The sequence below is a fragment of the Drosophila kikkawai genome, chromosome 2L (assembly GCF_030179895.1).
Source record: "Drosophila kikkawai strain 14028-0561.14 chromosome 2L, DkikHiC1v2, whole genome shotgun sequence".
NCBI lineage: Eukaryota > Metazoa > Arthropoda > Insecta > Diptera > Drosophilidae > Drosophila > Drosophila kikkawai.
Window position 1 is genome coordinate 6,705,374 of NC_091728.1, and position 25,586 is coordinate 6,730,959.

The following is a 25,586-nucleotide window of genomic DNA, read 5'->3' on the forward strand; positions in this document are numbered from 1 at the left end:
TATGATAAACCCAACTTCCGAGCGATTTCTGAACTTATTAATCATTGGAGTCTTGAAAATATATGAATTCTTTAATGATGCTTTTTTTTAGATCAAGAAATCCTTGCTTTATTCATTGGATTATTCACAGTCATCGTACCTTCGAATTAATTTCCAATGAAAAGGTAAGTGAATAAAAGAGACCTCAGATTACCTTGATTTCGTGAATGCCAGTCAATGCAAGGGTCCAAAGAACGTCTGAACAGGGAAGCTAATCGGTGAAATAACTCTGATTCACAGAACAGCACAAAGAGTCTTAATAAGTACACGGATGCTTTGTGTGTAGGTGGGTCTATATACCATATACTGTGTGTGCTATATAGGCATTGTAAACCAGCCCCGATAATGCCGAGCGGGGATAGAGCTGGCCATTGTTTTACTCTGCGCCGCTGCCATTGGCACAGAATAAAAGCGAAATGAAGAACGCAACGTATATTACGTATACGACTCTTGCGGAGCACCGAAGAGATTCGATATGTGGACTTGTGACCCGAGCCGAAGCCCCCGAGCTCCCGATTCGATCGCATTCCTCTCTCCGTTGCCAAGCACTGCGATCGGGCCAAGAAAGCCGTACTGCCAAAAAACTCAATCAGCCGCCGCAGCAGGTGAGTATCACAGGTGGGAGTGTGTGTGAGCGTGAGTGTGGCTCTTATCAGCGAAGGAAAACGACAATATAACAACGCCAAAACATTAATAACCAATGCGAAATAAACGCCAGCAGAGACTGACAAGCAATCTTTGGGTTAGTGCTGGCACTATTGGCAATTTCCAAGGAAATTATATGAATTTCTTTAGGCTATTTAAACTCTACAATACTTTAGAATGTAATATTTAAATATAGTTTAAGGTATAAATTAACTCTGAGCCTGAATATGTGTGATTATATTGGGCTTTATTACTGAATTAGTTTAAATTAGTAAGACAAACGATCTTTAATACGAAAAATATATAATTGATTTAATAAAATGGTTTACCTATTTAAATAAATAGCAATCAATAACTTGCCTTTTATAATTTTGTGAAATGATATATTTTTTGAATCTTATTTTTTTTTAGAATTTATAATTTTCTACCCACATATGTACAAAGTTTTAAATTGATCGATACATAGGGTATAGTTTTTATCTTAAATATTAACTAAAATAAGGTCTTCAAGAATTTGATTTAATATTTTTTTTCCACCTTTGCTATAATTCAGATTTTTTTTCTAATTAAAAACACCGGGCATCACTGAGCGCCTTCGGTAAAGCCTGCATTCAACACACATTTACGCGGACGCACAGATACTCTCGCCCAGCTGGGACGCCCGATCGTGTTCTTTGTGGCTGTGTGCGCAGCGGCAGCGATCAGCGAAGCTGCTCTCCGCTGGCAGCCGCCTTCTGGGCGATCGGGAACCGCTACCGCCAATGTAGCCACCACAGCTAGCTGGGATCACTGTTTGTTTACTGACCGCCAGTCGCGCACGTCGCTTCGAAGACGCTGTTACTCGGTTGCGGGATCGCGAGATCAACGTTTCGGTGGATATACTATAGTGCGAAGGGGTTTCTAGTTCTCCTGCTAAAGTGTAAAAATCCTGACTCTCATAAAGGGTAAGGATCTTAGTAATTATAGAGCCGCGAAAGTTGTTATGAATAAAAACTAATAAAATATATGTGCAATGTTTGTGTTCTTCAATAAACATTATTTAATAGAAAATACAAATTATAAATACCTTTTTAATTGGGATCCTGTTAATAATAATAATATTATATTATCAAAGTAAAGAATAAAAGCTTTAAACAATATTAACTGTGACAAAAAATAATGTTTTTCTAACATCAAGTGAAGAGATTTAAAAGGAAATCACTGTTGAATTTAAGAAGAATTTTTTTGTTCATATAAATTTGTAAAATAAATGTATACATTTTGAACATTGAACAATTAAACGTGGCAAAGAAAATATAGTTTTTAACCAATTTTAAATTTAAAAAAAAGGTGGAACGGAGGACTCCGGCATAACTAATCCCCTTGGGAAACAACTTAATTTATTTCTAAAACATATTGATGATGTTTTTATATTTTATTTTTACCAACATGCAATACAATAAAAGAAACTTTAGAAATACAAAATTATTGGCCCATAACTTATCAGTACATTTTGATACAGTCTTTGTTAACGAAAGCGAAAAGCCGTAATAAGGCGAGTGTTAAGTGACCCTCTGATTCATGCTTCGGTATCAGCAGCGGAGACTAGATACAAGTGATATATTTCTGGCGGCGTTACTCTGCAGACCTGCGAGACTGGGTCACTTCCCCCCTCTATGTGGAACTGCTTAACCCGCATTTTGATTTGTGAAATTGCCAACTGTATATTCATGTGGTTATTAGCTGACAGCCACTGAATACTTAAAGTCAGTGTGACAATAACCCGTCCCCAAAGATGGAAACCGAGAGTTTTTTCTGTCGTTTCTGAATTATTTAATTATCAGAATACAAACAGAAATCTGTTCCCAGGGAACGCACTGATCGGCATTGCTCCCAACAGCTGCTGTGCTTGCCTCCATCTCCCTCTCTGCTGCAAAGGAGCAGGGGATCCAATCTGGACCGGTTTGTTCGGTCAGCAAGGCACATAAACAAGGTATACAAAACAATGTTTCAGGGCAGGCAGAGCAGCATCAGCACCAGTACATAATGTAATGTGCTATATATACGAGCCAGCATAGTTAACAATCATCCCAGTCCCCAAAGTCACAGGCAAACTCGAAATGTAAAGCTCGTTGGAGATCGAACAAAGGAATCCAAGAAAAGTGCGAGACCGGCTAAATGTGACGACAGCTCTGGTATCAATCAATATTGAAATACAGATGATACAACTGATTGAGCCCCATCAACGTTGCCCTCGGGCTAGGTAGGGCCACTCCCAACCTCCCTCTGTGGTTTCCCAGGGCAATGACATAGGTTATTCGAATTGGCAGACCTGATAACTTTTTCACTTGGGTTCAAGGGCAGTGCTCATTAGGAGAGATCTTACCTGTCTCAACGTAAATAAGAAAAGGGAAATGTCCCAGTTGGAACCGGAAAAATTGCCCAGAATGTGATAAGAGGTTTATACTATATAGCAAAGCGTCACAGTTCCACTGGGAACAATACGAAATTGCAAATGAGAATTCCCACGAAAATGCATCAAGAATAAAGGCAAGTTCATAAAGGACCTCTTGCCTCTTTGGAGATTATAAGGAGATTCCTTGGCATTTGATAAGCTAAACGCTATCGGCTCCACTCTACTGCGAATCTGTATAATTTGTTTTTCGGACTTTGTTTTTCAACAACCAATCGAGATTGCACAAAAATCTGAAGTAAGAAACCCCTGTTTGCTGCATTGATAATAAAGCAACCCATCTAAAAGCTATAGCTACTATATAATAGCATCGTCACCAGCAGACAACGGCGATTCCATTTGTTGTTAATGCTCTGCATGGGACAATGCTTTTGTTTTGATCGCAAGTGATCAGCTTGGAGCGGATCAATAGCAGATGTGCATACGACACAGCACATATTCACGCTTGCAATTTTATTTCCACTCAATTGTGCGCTGTTTTATTGTCCCGCCCGCCTCCGCCTCCGCCTCGGATCCCGCCTCAGCGCCTCTGTACCTTGATCTTTTCGCAAATCTGTGCATTTAATGCACCCGTATTTAATTGTCTCATGCAGCAGCAGCAGTGCGAAATGTGGAGTAAACTGCGTGCTACATTTCGCTTATGTAAACTGGCATTTAATTGGGACTGCCAGCCTGCTTGCTGCTGATAATTGAATTATTTCAACCGCCATCCCATGTGACGACTCTTGACTGAGCCAGAGGTGAAGCGAACAGGGCGCCTAGATGGGATTAGCTGCCTATATTATGTAGTAGGCAATCTAAGCCTTCTATTGGAAATAGCCAAGCCCAGCAAGTATGAGGTGGGATGACAAAGGTTGATCTACCTGTCCACAGTTGATCAAAGTGCGAATTGAGCTGCCGTGAAACCTGTTTTAATGGGTTAAGCAAAAGCATTTTCAAATGGCCAGCAACAGGTTGCAGGCAAGAGCCATCCAGAAGAGGCAAGCCGCTTGTTGCAAAATCAATCAATCGATGAATCGGTCAAGCTGTGGCCAAATATCCAATGAACACCTAAAGTTGGTCATCAGGAGATGTTTAATGGACAGTCGTGATATTAGAAAGTACTTTGGAAAATTCACTAATCTGGTTGTGGGATTTCAAAAGATAAATACAATAAAGAACCTTTGACTTAATATAATAATATATGGTATAAGAAAAAAAGCTAACTTTGGCCAGCCGAAATTTGTATACCCTTGCAGGTAACAATTAAAATATATCATAACTAAGCCAAAAATGCATTAATTTCGATTCGGAAAGCAGTTTTGTGTTAGTTTTTGTTAATTTAAAAAAACTGCATACCAAATTTAAAATTTTAAGAAATCAATATTTTTGGCCATTTTTGCTAATTTTACTGATGTAACCCCTTATCAAATTTCGCAAAAATGACCAAAAAATCGATTTCTTCCGGACATGTCTAGAAAGATTCCCCTGTTGATGCTGATCAAGAATATATATGGTTTATGGGGTCGGAAATGATTCCTTGACTTAGAAAAATATTATTTTGTTTTATAAAATCTGATTTTTTATATTAAAAAACTTCTTGATTTTTTTTAATTAAAAATATCATAACTCGGCCAAAAGAGCATTAATTTTAAATCGGAAAACTGTTCTGTGCAAGATTTACTACAGTTAATAAATCTGCATACTTTATTTAAAAATTTTGAAAATTCAATTTTTTATCAAAATCAAAAATTTTAATGATGTAACCCCTTATAAAATTTTGCAAAAATGGCCAAAAAAATCGATTTCTTCCTTACATATCTAGAAAGATTCCCCTGTTGATGCTCATCAAGAATATATATGGTTTATAGGGTCGGAAACGTCTCCTTCACTGCGTTGCAAACTTCTGACTGAAATTATAATACCCTGCAAGGTATAAATATGATAATAAAACTAATATCCATTATCAGGAACCTGTTTATAATAATTTTTACGTTAGTTTTTAATTTACTTTAATATTCTTTCTTAACACAAAATTTTTTTGTTTTAATAAAAAGTAAACTATATGTAAAAGTAAATGTTTTGCCAATACAATTCTTATTACTTATCCCCATAGTTGACCCATCACACCTAGCATGGCGACAGCGCGGGAGCAGTTCTTATTCGGCAGCGACAACGGCGTCGCCGGACTCGGCCTGGGCATCGAGATCGGAGAGGTGACGCCCAGCCGGGTCTACAATACCACCACAGTGCCCGTGACCAGTGCCGGAGGATGGCGCAATGGCCAGTCAAGCACGACGACCAGTACCGTCAATGGATCCACGGCCAGCAAGCAACCACCATTGGAGCCCGTGGAGGAGGAGGAGGTGCACTTTGACATCGATGCCCTGAACAACCTGCCAGCCCGCGAGCCCGTGGATATGGAGTTTAAGGAGCTGTCCTTGACTGTGAAATTGGGCTTCAACCGAGGTGAGCCAAGGCGTCATATTTACGATCCACTGCGATCGCATGTTCTAAGATATGGCTCGATAAGATTGCCAGCGGAAAATACTTAAAATTAGCTAGGAGTTATGGCCATATTCGGTTTATATATGTTTTACGACCAGCGGCTACTCTTTGACTAAACGATCGCAGAGAGAGAACTTGTTGTAAGGAAACAAGCGAAATATTATTTTTAGTGCTTCAAGACTTCAAAAGGGTCTCTCGAGGGAAATACTTTTACTTTCGCTTAAAGTAATCATGATATATAATTATGCAAGTTTGAAGAACCAATCCAAGTGCTATTCAAGGTTATTGTGTTTCGGCAAAGCTTCATATACCAATCACCCATAAACACTTGCTTGCTAGTTCCTTTACCAACTGGCTTCTCCAGTGATTAGATAAGCGAGGCGATCACACCGATCGCACACACCCCTGTTTATCAGTTTCGGGCCTTAGTCATTCATAAATTCCCTTATATACACGGGTTACACTCCAAATATGAACGAACTTCTCCATAAGGAAATGAATAGGGCATTTGGCATTCGATATACAATAAATGTTGTATACTTTTTACAAGTCTCTTTTGCTAATTTCAAAGTTCAGGAGGAAACAAGCAGCTACTGATATCGACGGTAGGTGCTTGCCTGCCCCTGGTAACTTGTTCTAATCAAGAACCAGAATGCTGATGACCATACAACACTTCGCCCCGTGGCGGTAATTATACAAAAAATAAAGATAATATGTGTTCAACGATTTAGTAGATCAAAATAATGATATTTTTATTGACATTTTTATAAGGTGAACAAAAGGGTTAACACCGAATTGAATAGCCTAAATTATGTCTTAAAAAATTAAATTGTCTTAATAAATTAAAAAATGTACTAGGAGATTAATGATTTTCTCTTTTAAAACTTTTTTAAAATTAAATATTTAAAAAATATTTTTCAGAGAGTTAAAACTGCGCTATAATATGTAATGAGAATTACGAACCTGACTGAAATGAATATATTATTCCATGATTAAATTCTATTTTTCGATATTCGCTCCAGATAATCTCATCTGTATGAATAAAATAAATACAATAATTAATTAATTATAAACTTGCCGTTACTTGTTTATTCAGTTATTAACTAATTAAATGCTAAAAGCCTAGACTTTATTGGACTTGGTTCTCCGTGAACCCTAATATCAACGACCGTATAAAATGAAGGCTATAAAGTGTTTTTATAGCCATTTATGATAGCATTAAGTAATTTCTGAATGCCTGCTTGTAGGATCCAAGGAAATATTGCACAATGTAAGTGGAAAGTTCCCTGGCAGCCAGCTCATCGCCATTATGGGGCCTTCGGGTGCGGGAAAGTCCACGCTGCTGGATGCCCTTTCTGGCTTCAAGACAACGGGCGTTGATGGCTCTATCCTGCTCAATGGTCGGCGACGTGACTTGCGTAAGTTTGAAAACTAATACTTTATAGTTTAATATATATGGAATATTCCTCCTATAGCCTCTTTCCGTCGCATGTCCTGCTACATTACGCAGGACGATCGCCTGCAGCCACTGCTGACGGTCAATGAGAATATGCATATAGCCGCCGATCTTAAGCTGGGACAGACGGTCAGTTACGAGGAGAAGGAGAGCAGGGTATGTCCAAAAACGATCTCCATATGCTCTGAGTTTTCTAGTAAGGATTTCCCTTCCAGATCGAGGATATCCTGCTGCTGCTGGGATTGTACGATCACGATCAGACCCTCACCATGCGCCTGTCCGGTGGTCAGAAGAAGAGGCTATCCATTGCCATGGAGTTGATCAACAACCCCACTGTGATGTTCCTGGACGAGCCGACAACGTAAGGCTAACATTCTATATGTACCAAACCCACCCTAATTAAATATATTTGCTTACAGAGGCTTGGACAGTAGCTCTTGCACAAAGGTCCTGGAGCTCCTCAAGAAGCTGACTGGCCAGGGCCGTACCATTATCTGCACGATCCACCAGCCCACTGCCAAGCTGTTCCAGATCTTTGACCAGGTCTACGTCCTGGCTGCCGGTAACTGCGTCTATCAGGGCAGCACCCAGAAGCTGGTGCCCTTCCTGCAGGCAGTGGATCTGCCCTGCCCCATGTACCACAACCCAGCGGATTACAGTGAGTTTGACAGCATAATTTTGAAATCAGAGATCCTAAAAAGGGACCATATTTTCCAGTAATCGAGCTGGCCTGCGGAGAATATGGCTACGACAAGGTCGACACCTTGAAGGGAGCCACGGAGAACGGAAGCTGCCTCACCTGGTTCGACAATCCCAGCTCGATAATGCGATCTGAGGCTCTGATGAGGAAGTACCCCATCCCCAAGCGGACCAAAGCACGTTCGCTGGAGGACACAAGCTTCTCTAATCAGTGCTCGGTGCTGATGCGCCGCGGCTACATGAAGGCGAAGCGGGACACCACCATGACGCACTTGAGGATTGGTGTCAATATTGCAGTGGCAGCCCTTTTTGGCGCCATGTACGATCACACGGGTCGCGAGGGATCCCGAGTGCTAGACAACTACAACCTGCTCTTTGCCATCCTAATGCACCATTCCATGACCACGATGATGTTGACTGTCCTGACTTGTACGTTACCCTGTACTTGAATGGTTTTAAGGGTATTTTTATCTGTTTTTATTATCTCTACCAGTCCCCATTGAGATGTCCATACTGATCAAGGAGCATTTCAACCGCTGGTACTCCCTGAAAGCCTACTACACTGCCATGACTATCGTAGACCTGCCCATATCGGTGAGTATCTCTTTGGCTAAAGACAATCGGAATTCCACAAATAACCGAAGTTTCTCGTTGGCAGATAATAAGTTGCTTCATTTTCACCGTCATCGTCTACTTGTGGAGTTACCAGCCCATGGAGTGGGTCCGCTTCTGGATGTTCTTCGTTATTAGCTTACTGACGGTCTTCGTCGGTCATAGTTTCGGTCTGATGATCGGCTCCTGGTTCGATGTGGTCAACGGCACCTTCCTGGCGCCCGTTCTCACCATTCCCATGATGATGTTCGCTGGCTTTGGAGTGACCCTGAAGGATCTGCCAAGCTACCTACAATGGGGCAGCCACATATCATATTTAAGATATGGGCTAGAGGGCTTTATATCAGCCATCTACGGCTTGGATCGAGGAGTGCTGGCGTGCGAGGAGGCGCCCTACTGCCATTACAGGTGGGATCTTCTGGCACTACTGATTTTTTTCGGATTATAAAACTGATTTTTTGTCACTTTAGGTATCCAAAGAAATTCCTTGAGGAAATTACCATGAGGGGTGATCAGTTCTGGAACGACGTCATTGCTCTGGGAGCCATGATAATTGTCTTTAGGCTGGTGTCCTACGTCGTGCTCAAGGCCAAGATCAAGTCCATTCGTTGATACCTCCGTGGAGGAACACACCTGCAGCCCATTCCTTGTATTATACATTACTTGTTGAAATTTATGTTTAGTGCTATTAATATTTAAAGAAATATGTACAAGTACATAAAACACTGTTAAATAAAGCTACGATCTGTAACTAGCCTAGGAATATATATATATCACAAGATTCAACTTCTGAGGCCTTGTGCGGCCTCGGGTTCTTCGCTGGCCTCTACCGCTGTAGCTGGGCTTACCAGCTGTTGCAGTTCCTTGGCACTGGTGGCCATATCTGCCGTGCGAAGCTGTAAAAATGCATGGTTAATGTCGAAGAAGTTTTGATTTTAGTGGCACTGTCTTACCACGACCACCTTTTGGCCCAATGACTCCAATAGCCGCTTCTTCAGGCGCAGCAGGGAAGTGGATTTCTTGCTAAACTTCAAGGTCTGATCGGCAGTGAGCAATTCCACAAAGTACACACTCGGCTGCTCGCCCATGGTCTGCACTCGAAGGCTTGGCAGATTTACGCCACTGATGGGACACACCAAATCCACGCCCTCCACATCGGCATCCTCGCTCAGCTCCTGGGCGTACTTGGTCAAGTCTTTGCGCTCCTTAAGCAGATAGCCCGGTGCACGGTCGAACTCTTTGAATGCCTGTTCCGCCTTCAGCTTCCCCAGCGCTGGCTGCTCGATGGCAATAGCTGATCGCAGGACGATCAAACGGCTGTCCACCTTGGGCTGCACCCGCTGTCTTCGTTGTGCGGCCTTCAGTTCCTCGGCTGCGTTGATCAGATCCTTTGAGTAGTAGCCCAATGTACACAGCGAGAGGCAGGTGTCCACCAAATTGTCAGGGTAATAATCGTACTCGCCATGGTCTAGCTTTCGAAGAGCAGCCAGCTCGAGCTGTCGAATTTGCGGTTCGGATAACTCGAAATCCAGTTGGGCGCTGGCCCACAGGAAGGTGGCAAGGTCCTTGGCTCGTAGATCTCCTGGCTTGAGCAAGTTCATCAGACGCTCCACTACGATGGCCAAGCAGTGCTTCTCGTCCCACAGCTGCTCGGCAAAGAAAGCAAAAATATGTGCCAAGCCGCGGGGATCGATGAGAGCAATCTGGCCAGGATCCATGCAGATGTCCTGCAGATGCTGACAGACTCTCACGTTCTTCACTCGTTGGAGGCGCAAGGCCTTTACAAAGGAGACCAGCAGAGCACTGCTCTCCGCATCCAGTTCCAAATCCAAAGTGGCTTTAACGAGGGCGGACTCATACAGAGATCGCGCCTCGCCCGTAACCAAAGTGGAGGTCTTGTAGGCAGCATTGCTAATCATGGCCAAATCCAGGTCACTCAACGCAGGCAAATGTCCCGCCAGTTGCTCCTCCAGCAGCTGTTGGAAGTCGTTGGACGCCTGGGCTTGCTTTTTCTGCAATCCCAGGTAGAAGCACACCTGAACAAATCGCTCCTTGTTGTCGCGGAAATCCTCCTTGGCCAATCGCTGCACGGCTGCCTGAAAGAAGTCCGTCCGCTTCATCCAGCCGGGAATGAGAAAGAGAAACGAGTACAGCGTCTCCAGCACTGTGCTGGTATCCATCTTCTCCAGCTGATCGGCTGCATGGTTGTCCAACGCGTTCAGAGCAGCCGCATACATGGGCACGGCGGCATTGGAGCGGTAACTGGAGGCCTGGATGATCAGGGCGGGTAGCTGCGCAGCGTCTGTCTTCCGAACAGATCGCTGGAAGTAATGGTCGTCCGTGATTGGAAAGTAGTCGGCATACCGGACCGTCGTCTTCGGCAGCACATGCTCCCGATCCCTGTACCGTTCCAGCGCGATGTGTTTGGCAAAGCGGGTGAGCAGGGTGCCGGTCTCATCGGAGCTCTGCCGCAACACATCCCTAGGTGTGAAGGAGGCGTAGCATCTTAGTGCACCGCTGCTGGTGGAGACTCCCGCGAAGCGTCGGAGCAAGGCGTACATCTTGGATGCACTTTTCAAAAATTTATGTAATGAATTTACAAAGAAAACGTGCACCTCCAGACCGGTCACAGAAAAATACGTTAAAAAGGTTTCCGTTTTCCAGCACTATACAAATTTCCCTTGTAAAATTAAGTGTTGAGTAAAATTACCCAATTAGCTGAACTTGTTTTTAAATATGTGACAAACCCTTTTAATTAGTTTATTTTAAATGAAAATGTAAATATAACGAAATATTTAATTCAAGAAACCCAATGAAGGAAAACAGCAAAATTTCGAAGGTAGTATAAGCTAATTATGCAGCACTGGAAAAACACCTGTTCCGGCAGATTTGATAGCCAAAACATGAAGAAAGCGGCGGGCTTTGTGATTTTTCGTCGCCTTTGCGGGGAAATACAATACTTATTACTAAAGGCTTCCTATGGAGACTTTCACTGGAGCTCGCCCAAGGGTCATGTCGACCCAGGAGAGGATGACTTCACCACTGCGCTGCGGGAGACTAAAGAGGAAGCCGGGCAAGTGCTAATCGGTTCCTAACTATACACATCAATAATCGGAAAACTTCAATTTTAGTTACGATGAGAAGGATTTAATCATATACAAGGACACGCCGCTGGAGCTAAACTATCAGGTGAAGGGCAAACCGAAAATCGTCATCTACTGGCTGGCGGAACTCCGGAATCCTTGCCAGGAACCCATTCTCTCCGAGGAACACACCGCCCTTAAGTGGCTGCCCAAGGAGGCCGCAAAGGAGTGTGTGGGCTTTAAGGACAACCAAGTAATGATCGACCGGTTTCACGACATGATTCTGAAGCAGGGCAAACCGGAGTAGATTAAAAACATGAACACATCAAATAAAGTTGTAACAGTGTTGCGTAACACAGAAACTAGAAATAAATAAATACCAAAAAATACCAAGGCAAACACCACACTTATGTCAGCCTGCACCAGCACGCTGTGCAACACTGTTTTCAAGGCATCTGCGAAAATTGTACAAAATTTGTATTCACTTCGATTGATTTGTTGTGGCGACCGAATCGGGCAACCAGCAAAACCAGAGACTGATTATATCGCCTATTCCCACGCCATGGGCTCACGTTCACGCACTCCAAGCCCGTCGGGCAAGCGTCGCCACCACAAAAGCAAGCACAAAAAACGCAGTAAGTCTCATCACGACCACGAGCGCAGCAGCACCCGAGTGGATAGAGACAAATCCTCGGAGCTGAACCACCACGGAAGGCGTGAGCGCGACCGGGAGCGGGACAGAGAGCGCGACAGGCACCGTGGCGAGCGTCACACGGAGCGCGACTACCGCCACTCTCCGTCGATCGTCAAGTCCCGGAAGCGTTCCAGCTCGTCCAGTAGTGATAGCCAGTACTCGGAGCTCGAGTCCCAGCGCAGCAGACACAAGCGCAGCCGCTTCAAGAAGCTGGATGAGGTGAGTAGGGTGGGACGGGACGTAGTCCCTAATCGTCCTCCGAAAACATTTAAGTAATCCCGATTATTTCCTTGCAGCAAAACCAGCTGCAGGTCGAACGCCTAGCCGAAATGGAGCGGCAGCGGCGGGCCAAGGAGGCTGAGCAGAAGACCATTGAGGAGGAGGCTGCCAAGCGTATAGAGATGCTGGTTAAGAAGCGCGTCGAGGAGGAGCTAGAAAAGCGTCGCGATGAAATAGAGCAGGAGGTGAACCGGCGCGTGGAGACCGCCAAGGCCGAGATGGAGCGCGAGATGATGCTGGAGCTGGAGCGACGGCGCGAGCAGATACGCGAAGAAGAACGCAGGCGCGAGGTAGGTGCTCGTATTCAGATTCCGCTGGACGACTGCTGCTATCACTGTCAGAAAAAACCGTACACAATGCCACACTCGTACACTCGAACAAACCCGAAAAAACAGCAGTTCAAACAGTCGTCTTCACCACATGGCGCGTAACCGCCGCGGCGTCCCGGCCTTCCGTAGCTCAGGGGGCTTGTGCGTTAATCCTGGCGCATCCATTCCAAACGCATCCTCCCCCTAGACTGCTTGCCTAACCCAACCCGGCCCCTAGGGCCCACTAACCGGTTCCAACACTAACCAAACAGTCACGCCTTTTCAGAGCCCAGAAGCACACCCTATGAGCCAGGACGGGAGCGGGCGCCGCGGCTGGTTCCGCCATCGCTCTCTCTCTCTCTCCTTTTTTCAATATTCTGCCAATAATTTTGTAATTTTTATTTTCCTACCACAAAAAAAAAGAAAGATAAAAGCCAAAACGACGACATTGCCAAGTGCCGCATGTGTCACAGTTTTGATGACCCATTTTGCATACTCTTAGCTTCATCTTTCTGTTTGTTTCTACCCACATACTGTTATCATTTTAATTTTTTGGTATTGGTTCTGTAACTGGTTCGTTGTCGTGTTGATATTGCGCGCAAACACTCCGCTTCCGTAGGCCCGTGCCACGAACGTGCTGATCTTGTCCTGCTAAACGCTCGCGCCGGAAGTAAAGCGAGCCCGCTGCGAGGGACGCTCACCCTCCCACCACACACCCACACCCAGAAAAAAAAGAAAGAAAACAAAACCAGCAGGTGGTGTCCCTCAGTTAGTCGGGGTAGTTAGGCGGGCCTAGTTGTGCGGGCGGGGCCGGCTGATTTTAGACCCAACTGATCGCTGCATGCAAAGCAAATCGAAAAGCCAAAAGTGACGGGTGAGTTTCCAACGCCAGCGATGTGAATGAGCCAGCACAGCCGTGAGGATAATGGACGCCCAAAGAGACCCAACCAGTAATGACTCCCCCCTCCCAAGAATAGAACTCATTTCTGTAAGATTGGACTCTTGACCGTATTCCCCGATGCCAGTCACTTACTTGTTTTTTGTTTACGTCTGGAATAGCGAAATATGCATCACGAAAGAGAAATACAAAAATATATAAACGTAAATCGAAATCCTGCAAAAATTATATATAAAATTAACACAAATTTAGCCTTTGTACTGGAATAATGACCTCTATTTAAATAGTAAGTAGCAAAAATGAAAAAAAAAAAAAAACCAAAAAAACAATTGAAGACCAATCATTTAGCAACTACTAGTACATGTTTTTATGTTGTGTGATCCTACATATATTGTAATAAACCTAAGAGAAAAACCTACTTTAAACATTCTTATATTTAGACACTACTACTAAATGTTTTACTTTCTACCTTAAATTTTCTTTGTAACGTATTGTTAAACATAAAAAAAAAAACTAGATTCTAACTGCCTTTGCAGCTCAAAATAAAAAAAAAAAAATGCAACCACAAGCGAGCGTCGAATTCGGCGCACCGTTTGCATCGCTGATGTCAAGAGACTGTTTATTTATATAATAATATATATATATTTGTAGTTCTAAGCTTCAGGCCAAGGCGTCGATTTTTGTTATTAATCGTCATTTTGTTTGGGTTTTATAGGAGGATGAAAAACAAAAACGCGAAGAACTCGAAGAGATTTTGGCCGAAAACAATCGGAAAATAGAAGAAGCTCAAAGAAAACTGGTAAGACCATCTAGGAAATCCCTTAAATCCCACTCTAAACGTAATTTGTATCTATTTCGCAGGCCGAAGAACGGTTAGCTATCATTGAAGAGCAACGCCTTATGGACGAGGAGCGGCAACGCATGCGCAAAGAGCAGGAGAAGCGCGTTAAGGAGGAGCAGAAGGTCATACTAGGCAAAAACAATTCCAGGCCCAAGCTGTCCTTCTCCCTCAAGCCGGGAGCATTATGAGAGGCGTTGTCAATCCTTTCTTGTTAACTGCTTTTGCTTATTTTATACCTCACTGGCCCCTGTTTGTCTGTGCCTAAGATCATCGCGTCGCCTTGATTATCATTGTTGTCATTGTGTTGTGTATTATTTTAGTTTTTTAAGGACGAACGATAATGTTAGGTGCAGGCAAGGCAAAGCCAAATAGATTCACCCTTTTCGAATTGCCAATAATTGAACATATATTCTATACGGCTCTATATAGTACAATATGCTAGAGATCTACTTAACCTTTTCTACATAAACAATTCATATGTGAGACAAATGATTATATGTAGTGCGTCGTGCTCTGTTGACACAACCGAAAGAACATTGAGAAACCAAAAAGAAAAGGAGATGTCAGTGAAAAACATATGTAATCTATTTGCAAATTTTTGATATTTCAAGAAACATACATATAACGCAACTGAAATCAATAATAAAACCTTTAGTAATGCCAAAGAGTTCGGTTTAATTTCAGCTTGGGTAATGACTTCTTGGGGATTCCAAGGGAAACGTGCATTGCTGTAAAATACAATGGTATTGCCCTGAGTTTTAAATTTAATTACATTTTTTATGGATTGCTGACTTAGTCTATTGATACTTTCATAAATGTGCTTACCAGAGCATTAACCAACATTAGCCGTACACTTCACCTGGCACATTTGACAGAAATTGCCAAAACATACGTGCTCTTTCAGCTCCTGCTCCAGCCTGCCTCCTTCGAACCCTGCCGTGGGTATCAGACACGATCTACGCGTGTGTACATGTCGCTAAGTAGACACAACTTATTATTTATAGAGACTACCTAAATTTATATGTCGTTTTGCTGATTGGGTTGGGCGGTGGAAGGTGGACAGGCGGACAGGCGGACGACAGCCGGCACGCCTGCAGGGAGCAGGGAGCAGCGGCGGCGCTGGAGGAACCGATCTGTCCATGTGCGTGAGCCGATGCCAAATTGGTCCACTCAGAGTCACAGTCAGAGACCACCATCACTCCGCACTCGAAATCTTGTTCTAAATGAATGTGGCGCAAGACCCGAGTACGCATACGCAGACGCACTGAACCACTCCAACTCTCGGCTCCACCTGACCCCACACCACTGGATCCGCGTAGCCGGCTTATTACTTCATATCGAATTCGGCAACGGGTTTGGAGTGCGTCGGGCCGGCCTTTGTCGCATTGATTTGTGTGCAGAGCGCATGCGTGAAAGGCGAAGGCGACGGCACCGCCACCTGACCAGCCCCAGTCCCAGACCCAGATCCAGATCCAGCTGCGATCTTGGGCGGCACACGAGCGGATGTTGCAATTTGATTAATTAATTAAGTGGAAAATCGGCAAAGCTCTTAACGGCATTTCTCGATCAAGCGATCTGCGAATGTCAACGTGCAATTTGTTTGATGTGACGGCGATACCGAAAGCTCCTCCACCTATTGCCGTCCAATATGTCAGCTAACTTGTCTGGGAGCTTATTGGTTTTTGACATGGAATGCCATTGATAGGAAGGGTCCAGGTAAAAGTAACATAAATATTAGTAAATAATAGAGTAGAGAGGAAATCCCTAAGATGGAGGAGTTTTAGTTGTGGTTATCTTTAAGTCTTGTTGTATTTAGTTAGTTTAAATTTAGGAATTTATTATTTAATTATTCTTTTTCTATATTTTTTTGTAATTTTAAGTATCCCAAGCCAATCAGTCAGCCATCAATAATAATTAAGTACTTTAATAGTTTACTTGAGACAAGCTAATCCCCCTTAAAACTTTCACTTGACTTTGGCCTTTTTAAAAAGGCTTAAACAATTACAGACCCATAGAGGAACCATTTGACAATCCAGAGACAGAGACAAGCGCTCGCAATGGGCTACCTATACCTAAATTGTGGCCCAAAGTGGAGCAGTCTAAATGTTTTATTACCAGATCACAACATATGCCGAAAAAAATGAAATAAAACAAGAAAGAAAGCTAACTTTGGCCAGCCAAAGTTTGTATACCCTTGCAGGTAACAATTAAAATATATCATAACTAAGCCAAAAATGCATTAATTTCGATTCGGAAAGCAGTTTTGTGTTAGTTTTTCTTAACTTAAAAAAACTGCATACCAAATTTAAAATTTTAAGAAATCAAAATTTTTGGCCATTTCTGCTAATTTTAATGATGTAACCCCTTATAAAATTTTGCAAAAATGGCAAAAAATCGATTTCTTCCTGACATGTCTAGAAAGATTCGCATGTTGATGCTGGTCAAGAATATATATGGTTTATGGGGTCGAAAATGATTCCTTGACTTAGAAAAATATTATTTTGTATTATAAAATCTGATTTTATATATTAAAAAACTTCTTGATTTTTTTTTAAATTAAAAATATCATAACTCGGCCAAAAGAGCATTAATTTTAAATCGGAAAACTGTTCTGTGCAAGATTTTCTACAGTTAATAAATCTGTATACTTCATTTAAAAATTTTGAAAATTCAATTTTTTATCAAAATCCAATATTTTAATGATGTAACTAACCCCTTATAAAATTTTGGAAAAATGGCCAAAAAATCGATTTCTTCCTGGCATATCTAGAAAGATTCCCTCGTTGATGCTGATCAAGAATATATATACTTTATAGGGTCGGAAAGGTCTCCTTCACCGCGTTGCAAACTTCTGACTGAAATTATAATACCCTGCAAGGGTATAAATATAATAAGTGTTTTGCATTAGCCGGATTCCGGTTCGTTGGGCGATCGCTGATCGGTTTTTTTTTTTTGGGAGTGTGCTGCTTTTTTGGGGGTTTGGTGTGGGTTACGAAGTGTATGGTGCGTGTGGAGATGGAAGTGGTGGGGCCGCGCCAGAGAGCAGACCATTGACTATAAAAGTTGCGATCGCGACACTTGCAGACATAGTTCAGTGCAGGAGCCGCAGCAGCCACAAAGTCAGCCGAACCACCCGAGTCAAGCCAAGTTTAAGCCAACATGTTTGCTGTAAGTACTGTACAAGGATTCTCAAGGATAATGGCTAAAGATAAGAGGTTAAGAATAATTTATTTAAATATTAAATCGTGTTCTTCCAGCTCCTTTCTCTATTCATCCTGGGCGTTGGAGCCGCCGCCGCCATCGAGCTGCCGCTCTATCACCAGCCGGCCCTCATCAAACCCCTGCTCAAGGCCGTCGAGGTGGAGGCACCCGCCCACTATGACTTCTCCTACTCGGTGCATGACGAGCACACTGGCGACATTAAGAGCCAGACGGAGTCGCGTAAGGGTGATCAGGTGCAGGGCCAGTACACGCTGATCGACGCCGATGGTTACCTGCGTACCGTGGACTACACCTCCGATGCACACAATGGCTTCAACGCGGTGGTGCGTCGTGATCCTTTGGGCCAAAAGGTGATCAAGGCTGCGCCCATTGCCAAGATCCTAGCTCCAGCCCCTCTGCCGCTGGCCTATGCGGCTCCCAAGCTTGTGGCCCCCGCCAAGCTGCCCCTCAGCCTGTACCACTAAGCTGGTCACATAATTGGCAAAGCGGCAGAGAGAGAGATAGCAAACACTGATTTCATCGCATTGACGACGACCCATCCGCATCCGTACCAGTAGCTGTATCTGAACCTGAACTATGGCTTAACCATCCAGACACCTCGTATCGTACCTATCTTCTTGTGAATCTATCTTCCTTTCCTCATACTCTGATATCTCCACTAAGACTCTTCGGCCCTCGGATAAGGACACCGCCATAACACGAAGTCTGGGGGTCACTATCTCATCTATGTAATACAATGTGTAAATAGAAGGCAATAAATGCATTATTAGAAAACAATCCTGTGGCTTTCTTTGGTAACTGATGGAATTGATCATGGGAACTGAACTTGGTAATAAAGCTTTTAAGAAGATCAAACCGGAAATATATTTGAAAAGTTCCAATAGAGAAATATAAAAATGCTGGCTCTTCCTTAACCTTAATACAAATCCTTGCCAGAGCTTTCCCTTATACTCCTAGAAAGTCACGTTAGGCTAATTTAAAGCATAATCGCTTTAGTTACTGATTTTCTAACTAAACAGCCATTTGATTTATTCTACAAGTATTCATCCTCCATTACAGCTACAAATTAATGAAGAGAAATCACGAGTCCGGGGTCACTTGGGAATGTCCTTTGTCCTTTCTCCGAAAAAGCCATTTCAATAACGAGACAGCGGCTCCCGACGGACCTGGGCATTGAAGCCCAACAGCGGGTCGGCAGTGTAGTCCACAATGCGACGATGGCCATCGGGCTCGATTAGAGAGTAGCGACCCGTCACGTATTCGCCCCGTCGGTGCTCAAACTGATCCTTAACATCGCCGGTGTGGCTGTCGTGGACAGAGTAATGGAACTCATACTGGGCAGGACCACTGATTAGCTCGTCGGGATGGCTAGTGATAATACCCGCCTGAACAGCGACAAGGGCGCTCAGGAAGAGGCACAGAATGAAGCTGGAATACTAGACCAGAGATTGTTTGATATAGGCAATCCTTATCCTTAGAGGACTTCCCTTACCGAGACACTCATGACGCAGAGAAAGAGTTAAAGATGCAAATGGAGCGATGGAATGCACTCGACTGATGACTAAGAGCTAGACTCAACCTCTTTTATATGTTGATGCTGGTGGCCCATTGTCGCAGTGGCCAACTTATGGAAGCTGTAATCAGATACGCCCCGCACCAGCTCAGCCCAGACTTATGCAATTTCGTTGGGGGAAATGAAAACGAAACCAAAACGCTGCACTTGCCGCACTCGATTCAAAACTCACTCGGATTATATTTTAGTATAGTAGCTTAGTTTACACACCCTATACTCGAGGCGAGGCTCGAGTTCGTAGGCCATATTTTACACAATAGAGTCTAGCTTAGTTGTATCACAGCAATAACATTATATCGAGAGACTAGACTAACTCTACACGCGGCGCCGACCATTCGATGATTCCATGGCTCGATGGCTTCGTGATTTGGATTCAGTTCGGAAAGGCACGTGAATTAACTTCATTCGGTTTCAGGTACAGCGGCATTTCGCAGGTCGATCATCTCCTCAGAACTTGTTCTCCAGCAGCGATCCTGGGAATAGGACAGTGGGGGGAAAGTGTAAGCTCCAGTCCTAATTACTACCCAGCGGTGCTCTTTGAATTTACGCTACCAAATGCTAGTTCCAATGGGGTCTTAACTACTGTGAGAGGAGTGGAGTGGGGTGCTCTCGACTTCTACGCTTGCTGAGGACCCAAACCCAAAACCAAGTTACCGTTCTCGGCCACCATCCAAGCCGTCAGCTTCTCGTCCTCCGTCTTGTTGGTCTCATCCCAGGGGAAGCTGGCTGCCGCAGCGGCCTTCTCCTTTTGTGTGTTTTGAGCTCTGAAATTGTGTCATTTAAATATTTTATATATTTTTTTAATTAAATATGTTTTTACGAAGAATATGTATCTTGTGTAGAAAATCCTCGTTTATATATATTTTAATTATATTGATTATAGTTACAAAATATGTGTTTTCAGCTTTGAGAAACAAAAGTTTGTCCAATGATCGACCAATCTACAATTTAATCTACTCAGTGTTTACGGAAAAGGCAAATAAAGAGTGCATAACTACACAGAGAGAAAAGCTGGCAGGTTATCTGTTTAAAATAAAATAAACCTGCAAGCTCTCTTCCCATATACAATGATGATATGATAGTTAGTTATAGTCTCTACTAAAGAGCTGCTTACACAATGTCCCCGAGACCTCGACGCTTTCCGAAGCTCGCCGATCTCGGGTCACTGGTGGAGCACTCCTGCTCTACTGCTACTCAACATATTTACAGCTCAATGGCGAATGCGGGTTTTTACCTTATGGGCCAAAAGCGACATTCTTCATCATTTGAGGGGGAGGACGAGGAGGAGTTATCACTTGGGCACCCACACAAAGAGTTCAATGTTCAATGACAAGCAAACGAAAACACACAAAACGATCACAGAGATAACGGGAGAGAGAGAGGGCGATACAGACAGAGATAGAGAGGGAGAGAGAAGAGAGACAGAGTACAATGTAGAGCGAGACAGGACGGCGGGATGAGCATGAGCATGAGGCTAAGAAGCGCGGGACGAGGACAAGAACAAGGTCTACGATCATGCAGGCCAGCGAGAATGTCCGCCCAGCCCCACCCACAGCCCCACTTACAGCGAGTCCGCGTGGCTGCCGTTGTTCACCTCCAGGCTGCTCTGGGTGGCCTTCTTCCGCAGTCCCGGCCTGGGCAGATAGCTCTCCCCAAACAGATCCCGCTCCCGAGGCCCGCCCGTGGACGTCTGGCTGTTCTTTGCCTGCTGCGTGGGTGGCACCGTGTGCGGGTACTTGCTGTCGCTGTCCGAGTCCATGGACAGTTGCCCGAACAGATCCTCCAGGAGAATGTTGGCCTTGGCGTTGCGTTGCCGCTTGGCGGAGGTCTTCAGCTTGGAGCTGCGCGGGGTAGAGACGGAAAGAGAGTTCGGGGGTAGTGAGGGAGGAATCACACTCTGTGCAGCGACAGACAACAGTGCAGTGCCAGGAGTGCACACACTCAGAGAAAAATGTACCACGAGGTTGTCACCTTCTCCTTCCGAAAACTCACCCAAGTATCAGGTCCAAATCGTCCGACTTTAAGGCTCCCAGGTTTGAGTCCTGGATCGGTGCTCGGGTTCTTCCCGAGAGTCGCATGGGCGCTGCTCCGGCCTCCTGCTGCAGCTGTGGCTGGCGAACTATGATGCTCGGTGGTGCCTGGCTGGCACTGACCTTGGAGAACACGTTGTAGACCTTGGCCTCGGGAGCCAGGAGCGACTGCCTGGCCACCGGCACATAGTAACCTCCGTTGGCGGCGCCCACCACGATCTTGGCATTGTTCTTGGCATTCATGTTGGCCGTGTCGTAGCTGAGGTGACTGCCGTTAACGTAGATGGCACCGGCATTTCGGGACGATGTCGTGCTGAAGGAGACGTTCGGATGGTGTATCTGCTGGTGGTGCTGGGGTCCCGCCGGCAGACCGAAGAGCTGTGAGATGTTGCGGTTTAAGTATATGTCGTTTATCGACTCGCCTCCGTTCTGGAGCTGCTGCTGCTGCACCTGGACACCGTCTGCTGTGGCGCCGCCAAGGCTGGAGGAGTCCGCCAGGGAACCGGCACCCATCTCGTGGCTGGTCAGGAAGCTAAGCTTAGGTTGGTACTTCCGCGGCATTCCCCCGTTTTTAGCAGCCGCCTTGCCGTTGCTCAGATTACTGTTCTTGCCGAGATTGGAGTTGCTATTGCTGTTGTTGTTGTTGCTTTGGTGAAGCATCTCGGTGACCGCCTGCAGCTTCTCCTGCACCGGAAGCACGTTGTTTGAGACGGCCTGCCCCTGCTGATGGCCATTTGACATTGGCGCATACTTGGAGTTGAGCCGCACATTTGCCTTGGTGGCGGCGGTGGGCGAGATCCGCTTGAGGGCGTGGAAATACGGATATTTGAGGCTCTGCTGGGCTGTCGGCCGCTTGTCGGGATCGTAGGCCAGCAGATCCTCCAGCAGGTCGAGACCGTTTTGGCTGCAGCGACTGACGACGCTGCTTAGTGGCACTTTGATGCAGTCCGGGTAGCGGAAGTGGATCATGGCAGCCAGGCGATATCCGTCGGGCCAATCGTTCTGTGCGTAAAGCCAAAGATTAATAATATTTACGAAAGCAGCTTATGTTTATTACCTTTTCAGGCGTGCCTAGCACTGAGCAAATTTTAAAGAGCTGGTCCACCTCGCTGCTGCCCGGGAAGAGCGGTCGGAAGGTATAGAGCTCGGCCATGATGCAGCCCATCGCCCAGAGGTCGATGGTGCTGCCATAGTTGGTGGAGTGCAGGAGCACCTCCGGCGCCCGGTACCAACGCGTCGAGACGTAGTCCGTGAACGGCGGTCGTGATCGAATCTCTCTGGCCAGGCCAAAGTCGGCTATCTTGATGAGTTCCGGACCGGAGCAGAGTAGGTTCTCCGGCTTTAGGTCGCGGTGGAAGAAGCCGTGACGATGCATGAAGGCCAGGCCGGTCAGAACCTGCGGAAAATAAATATTTTTAGAATGTCCTAGCAAGACTACGCGAAGCCAGCTCACCTGGAAGAGAATGCTCTTCAGCTCCGGCTCGGGCAGGTGCGTGTCCCGATCCTTGATCATCTGATAGAGGTTCTCCTTCATATACTCAAACACAAAGTATAGGGTGTCGTTCTCCCTGATCACCTCCTTCAGCTTGACGATGTTTGGGTGCGAAAGTTTTTTTAGGGACTGCAGGAGATAATGAAGCCGAGATAAGGGGATGATCAATACAAGAAGCAGGCGTAGAACACACCTTGACCTCGCGCAGATTCATGGCCTCCTCCCAGGAGTAATACTTGCGCTTCATTCGCTTGATGGCCACCTTCTCGCCGGTGTCCTTTCGCTGGCCCAGGACCACGGTGCCGTAGGTTCCATCGCCCAGTTGGGTCAGCGTGATGTAGCGGTTCATGCTTAGGCGGACGGGCTGGTCAGCTCTTCGCACATTCTCCGGATGCAACTGCACGGAAGGCAAAAGAAAAACGAGGACAACGGCTAGCCATTTAGGAGCTCTTAAATAACTTATGAGTCCCGCCCTCGTGTGCGGACGTCAAAGGAATCACTGTTGAATTAGATGATTGGGCACAAGCCGAGTCCCACCTGGGCCATTCGTGTGCGTCTTGGGCTGCCGAATCCAATTAAAATCAATATATCGATTCAAGGGGCAGCCGTCTAAGAACTTGACCAAATTGATTTAACCCAAAAACGAATTCCCCCATCAGGGTCACAGATAAAGCCCCGAAATTAAGAAATGGGACGAGCAGCAGCTCCCCAGGGCATGATTTGGGATGGTCTTAACTAGCTGGTAAACAAAGGCACCTATTCTAGAATGGAATCAGAATTGGAGATGAAAGGGAATAAAATAAACAATTAATTATATATAATTATAATTCCCCTTGGGATGTGAATGACCTAATAAACATTGAATGGAACTAACAATTGCTAAAGAGGAAATGCGTGTTTTACATTTTGGGTTTAGATGAGATAGAGATTAGTAATGGTCGCTCAAGTGCTATATCAGACACTAGTAACACAATATGACTTAGTCTGGAATTCGATACAAATATTCAAATTAAGCTTTGCAAATATGTATCTTTTCTGAATACTATGAAAACCAAAAATGTACTCATGGTAAGATGGGTAAATACATTTTCACTAAAACAAAATTCCTCTGAAGCTTGTTCTAATTTCAATATCTCTCACATATATTTGTCCTAAAACGATGAAGCCCCTAAATAATCCAACTGGAACGCTGTTCCGGAAATTAGAATCGGATTAGGTGAAACAAAAATAAATGGAAAATTTCTAGAACCAAAACACGCGACATAATCAGATACGTATTAAAAAGCTGGACAGTTGGAGACTTAATGTTATTCCACATCAGATCGTCAAGAGAAGAGCAGCCTAGAGAAGACTATTACAAAATGAATCTGAAGCTCGCAGTACTTTTCGTCATTTTGGCCAATGCAAAAACAGGGAAATATTCCTTTGGGCTTGGGAAGTAAGTTCTCACGGCGTTCAATCATCAATCTCTAATAATCAAAGAATAAATTATGATATCTTCATGATACAATAAAATACAAAATACCCCTAATTGTTGGAACACTTTTATTTGGACTGGAAATCGAATAATAATAAAATTGGGATTCTTCATTTTCGGTGAATGACCTAACAAACATTGAATGGAACTAACAATTGCTAAAGAGGAAATGCGTGTTTTACTATTTAGGTTTAGATAAGATAGAGATTAGTAATGGTCGCTCAAGTGCTATATCAGAAACTATTAACACAATATGGCTTAGTCTGGTATCATATACAAATATTAAAATTAAGCTTTGCAAATATTTATATTTTCTGAATACTATGAAAACCAAAAATCCGAGAATTTACTCATACATAATACACTTTCACTAAAACAAAATTTCTCTGAAGCTTGTTATAAATTCAATATCTCTCACATATATTTGTCTTAAAACGATGAAGCCCCTAAATAATCCAACTGGAACGCTGTTCCAGAAATTAGAATCGGATTAGGTGAAACAAAAATAAGTGGAAAATTTCTACAACCAAAACACGCGACGTATTTAAAAGCTGGACAGTTGGAGACTTAATGTTATTCCACATCAGATCGTCAAGAGAAGAGCAGCCTAGAGAAGACTATTACAAAATGAATCTGAAGTTCGCAGTACTTTTCGTCATTTTGGCCAATGCATACTCAGGAAGATATTCCTTTGGGATTGGGAAGTAAGTTTTCAATCTCTAATAATCAAAGAATACATTATAACTTCATGATGCAATAAAATACAAAATATCCCTAATTGTTGGAACACTTTTATTTGGACTGGAAATCAAATAATAATAAAATCGGGATTCTTCATTTTCGGTTTGTTTATTTATTGTATCAACCCCTTAGGCCTAGGCCATTTCCACCCTGAAATACATGGGAAATAGACCCTTAGCTCCACGACAGTTTTATAAAATTATGTCAAACTTTGGAACTGTAGAAACTGGAAATATATAGAGGTCAGTCAGGGGACACTTATGCAAGCACCGGACGTAATGGCAAAACAATAAGTTGAAGTAGTTTTTTTGAGCGTTGCAAATGAGCAATCAATGAAACCGCTAAAGATCAAGCTTAATTTTTATATAAGGCTTATCCTTTACCAGGAAACTGGCTCCTCAAGGCGATGGGCTCAGGTGTCGTAATGGGTTTTTGTGGTCACTTGGCGAATCGAGTTCCTTGGGTGATAATTTATTCACTGTATGCGAGGGGAACTTTTTCCACCTTCGATATACATATGTATAAACTTGGGTTATTTGGGGTGTTTGTTTGGTTCAC

The 25,586-nt window shown here is 44.1% G+C and overlaps 7 protein-coding genes across 10 annotated transcripts; 4 read left to right on the forward strand and 3 right to left on the reverse strand.

The window, feature by feature from the left end:
- Window positions 1-1,468: 1,468 nt before the first annotated feature.
- LOC108082045 (ATP-binding cassette sub-family G member 4) lies at window positions 1,469-9,155 on the forward strand. The gene is made up of 10 exons (XM_017177322.3): window positions 1,469-1,628; window positions 5,232-5,584; window positions 6,871-7,041; window positions 7,099-7,235; window positions 7,295-7,440; window positions 7,499-7,737; window positions 7,797-8,207; window positions 8,272-8,372; window positions 8,437-8,798; window positions 8,861-9,155. The coding sequence occupies exons 2-10, from the start codon at window positions 5,251-5,253 to the stop codon at window positions 9,000-9,002; spliced, it is 2,043 nt and encodes a 680-aa protein (XP_017032811.1). The 5' UTR covers window positions 1,469-1,628; window positions 5,232-5,250; the 3' UTR covers window positions 9,003-9,155.
- Window positions 9,063-11,054, reverse strand: LOC108082046 (uncharacterized). The gene is made up of 2 exons (XM_017177323.3): window positions 9,344-11,054; window positions 9,063-9,286 (listed from the first exon to the last, which is right to left on the reverse strand). Exons 1-2 carry the CDS (start codon window positions 10,949-10,951, stop codon window positions 9,173-9,175), a joined length of 1,722 nt encoding a protein of 573 aa, XP_017032812.1. The 5' UTR covers window positions 10,952-11,054; the 3' UTR covers window positions 9,063-9,172.
- Window positions 11,055-11,277: 223 nt separating this feature from the next.
- Window positions 11,278-11,872, forward strand: Datp (purine phosphoribosyltransferase family protein Apf). The gene is made up of 2 exons (XM_017177325.3): window positions 11,278-11,463; window positions 11,522-11,872. Exons 1-2 carry the CDS (start codon window positions 11,294-11,296, stop codon window positions 11,778-11,780), a joined length of 429 nt encoding a protein of 142 aa, XP_017032814.2. The 5' UTR covers window positions 11,278-11,293; the 3' UTR covers window positions 11,781-11,872.
- Window positions 11,873-11,896: 24 nt separating this feature from the next.
- On the forward strand, window positions 11,897-15,158 carry Arglu1 (Arginine and glutamate rich 1). The gene is made up of 4 exons (XM_017177324.2): window positions 11,897-12,386; window positions 12,464-12,736; window positions 14,368-14,451; window positions 14,514-15,158. The coding sequence occupies exons 1-4, from the start codon at window positions 12,036-12,038 to the stop codon at window positions 14,679-14,681; spliced, it is 876 nt and encodes a 291-aa protein (XP_017032813.1). The 5' UTR covers window positions 11,897-12,035; the 3' UTR covers window positions 14,682-15,158.
- Window positions 15,159-17,587: 2,429 nt separating this feature from the next.
- Cpr30F (Cuticular protein 30F) lies at window positions 17,588-18,451 on the forward strand. The gene is made up of 2 exons (XM_017177239.2): window positions 17,588-17,661; window positions 17,751-18,451. Exons 1-2 carry the CDS (start codon window positions 17,653-17,655, stop codon window positions 18,177-18,179), a joined length of 438 nt encoding a protein of 145 aa, XP_017032728.1. The 5' UTR covers window positions 17,588-17,652; the 3' UTR covers window positions 18,180-18,451.
- Window positions 18,452-18,687: 236 nt separating this feature from the next.
- Window positions 18,688-19,265, reverse strand: LOC108081998 (pupal cuticle protein Edg-84A). The gene is made up of 2 exons (XM_017177241.2): window positions 19,208-19,265; window positions 18,688-19,151 (listed from the first exon to the last, which is right to left on the reverse strand). Exons 1-2 carry the CDS (start codon window positions 19,217-19,219, stop codon window positions 18,852-18,854), a joined length of 312 nt encoding a protein of 103 aa, XP_017032730.1. The 5' UTR covers window positions 19,220-19,265; the 3' UTR covers window positions 18,688-18,851.
- A 200-nt stretch (window positions 19,266-19,465) lies between these two features.
- LOC108082021 (probable serine/threonine-protein kinase DDB_G0268078) lies at window positions 19,466-23,159 on the reverse strand. 4 transcript variants are annotated; one of them, XR_011444331.1, is made up of 8 exons: window positions 23,004-23,159; window positions 22,772-22,939; window positions 22,376-22,714; window positions 21,769-22,320; window positions 21,281-21,696; window positions 20,854-21,129; window positions 19,841-20,052; window positions 19,466-19,761 (listed from the first exon to the last, which is right to left on the reverse strand). XR_011444331.1 is itself a non-coding variant. In XM_017177289.3 (7 exons), the coding sequence occupies exons 1-7, from the start codon at window positions 23,157-23,159 to the stop codon at window positions 19,736-19,738; spliced, it is 2,115 nt and encodes a 704-aa protein (XP_017032778.1). In that variant the 3' UTR covers window positions 19,466-19,735. The 4 variants fall into 4 exon arrangements, 2 of the variants coding, with proteins under 2 accessions (XP_017032778.1, XP_017032777.1); XR_011444330.1 differs by having other exon boundaries at window positions 21,281-22,320; XM_017177289.3 differs by having other exon boundaries at window positions 19,943-20,052; window positions 21,281-22,320.
- Window positions 23,160-25,586: the final 2,427 nt, after the last annotated feature.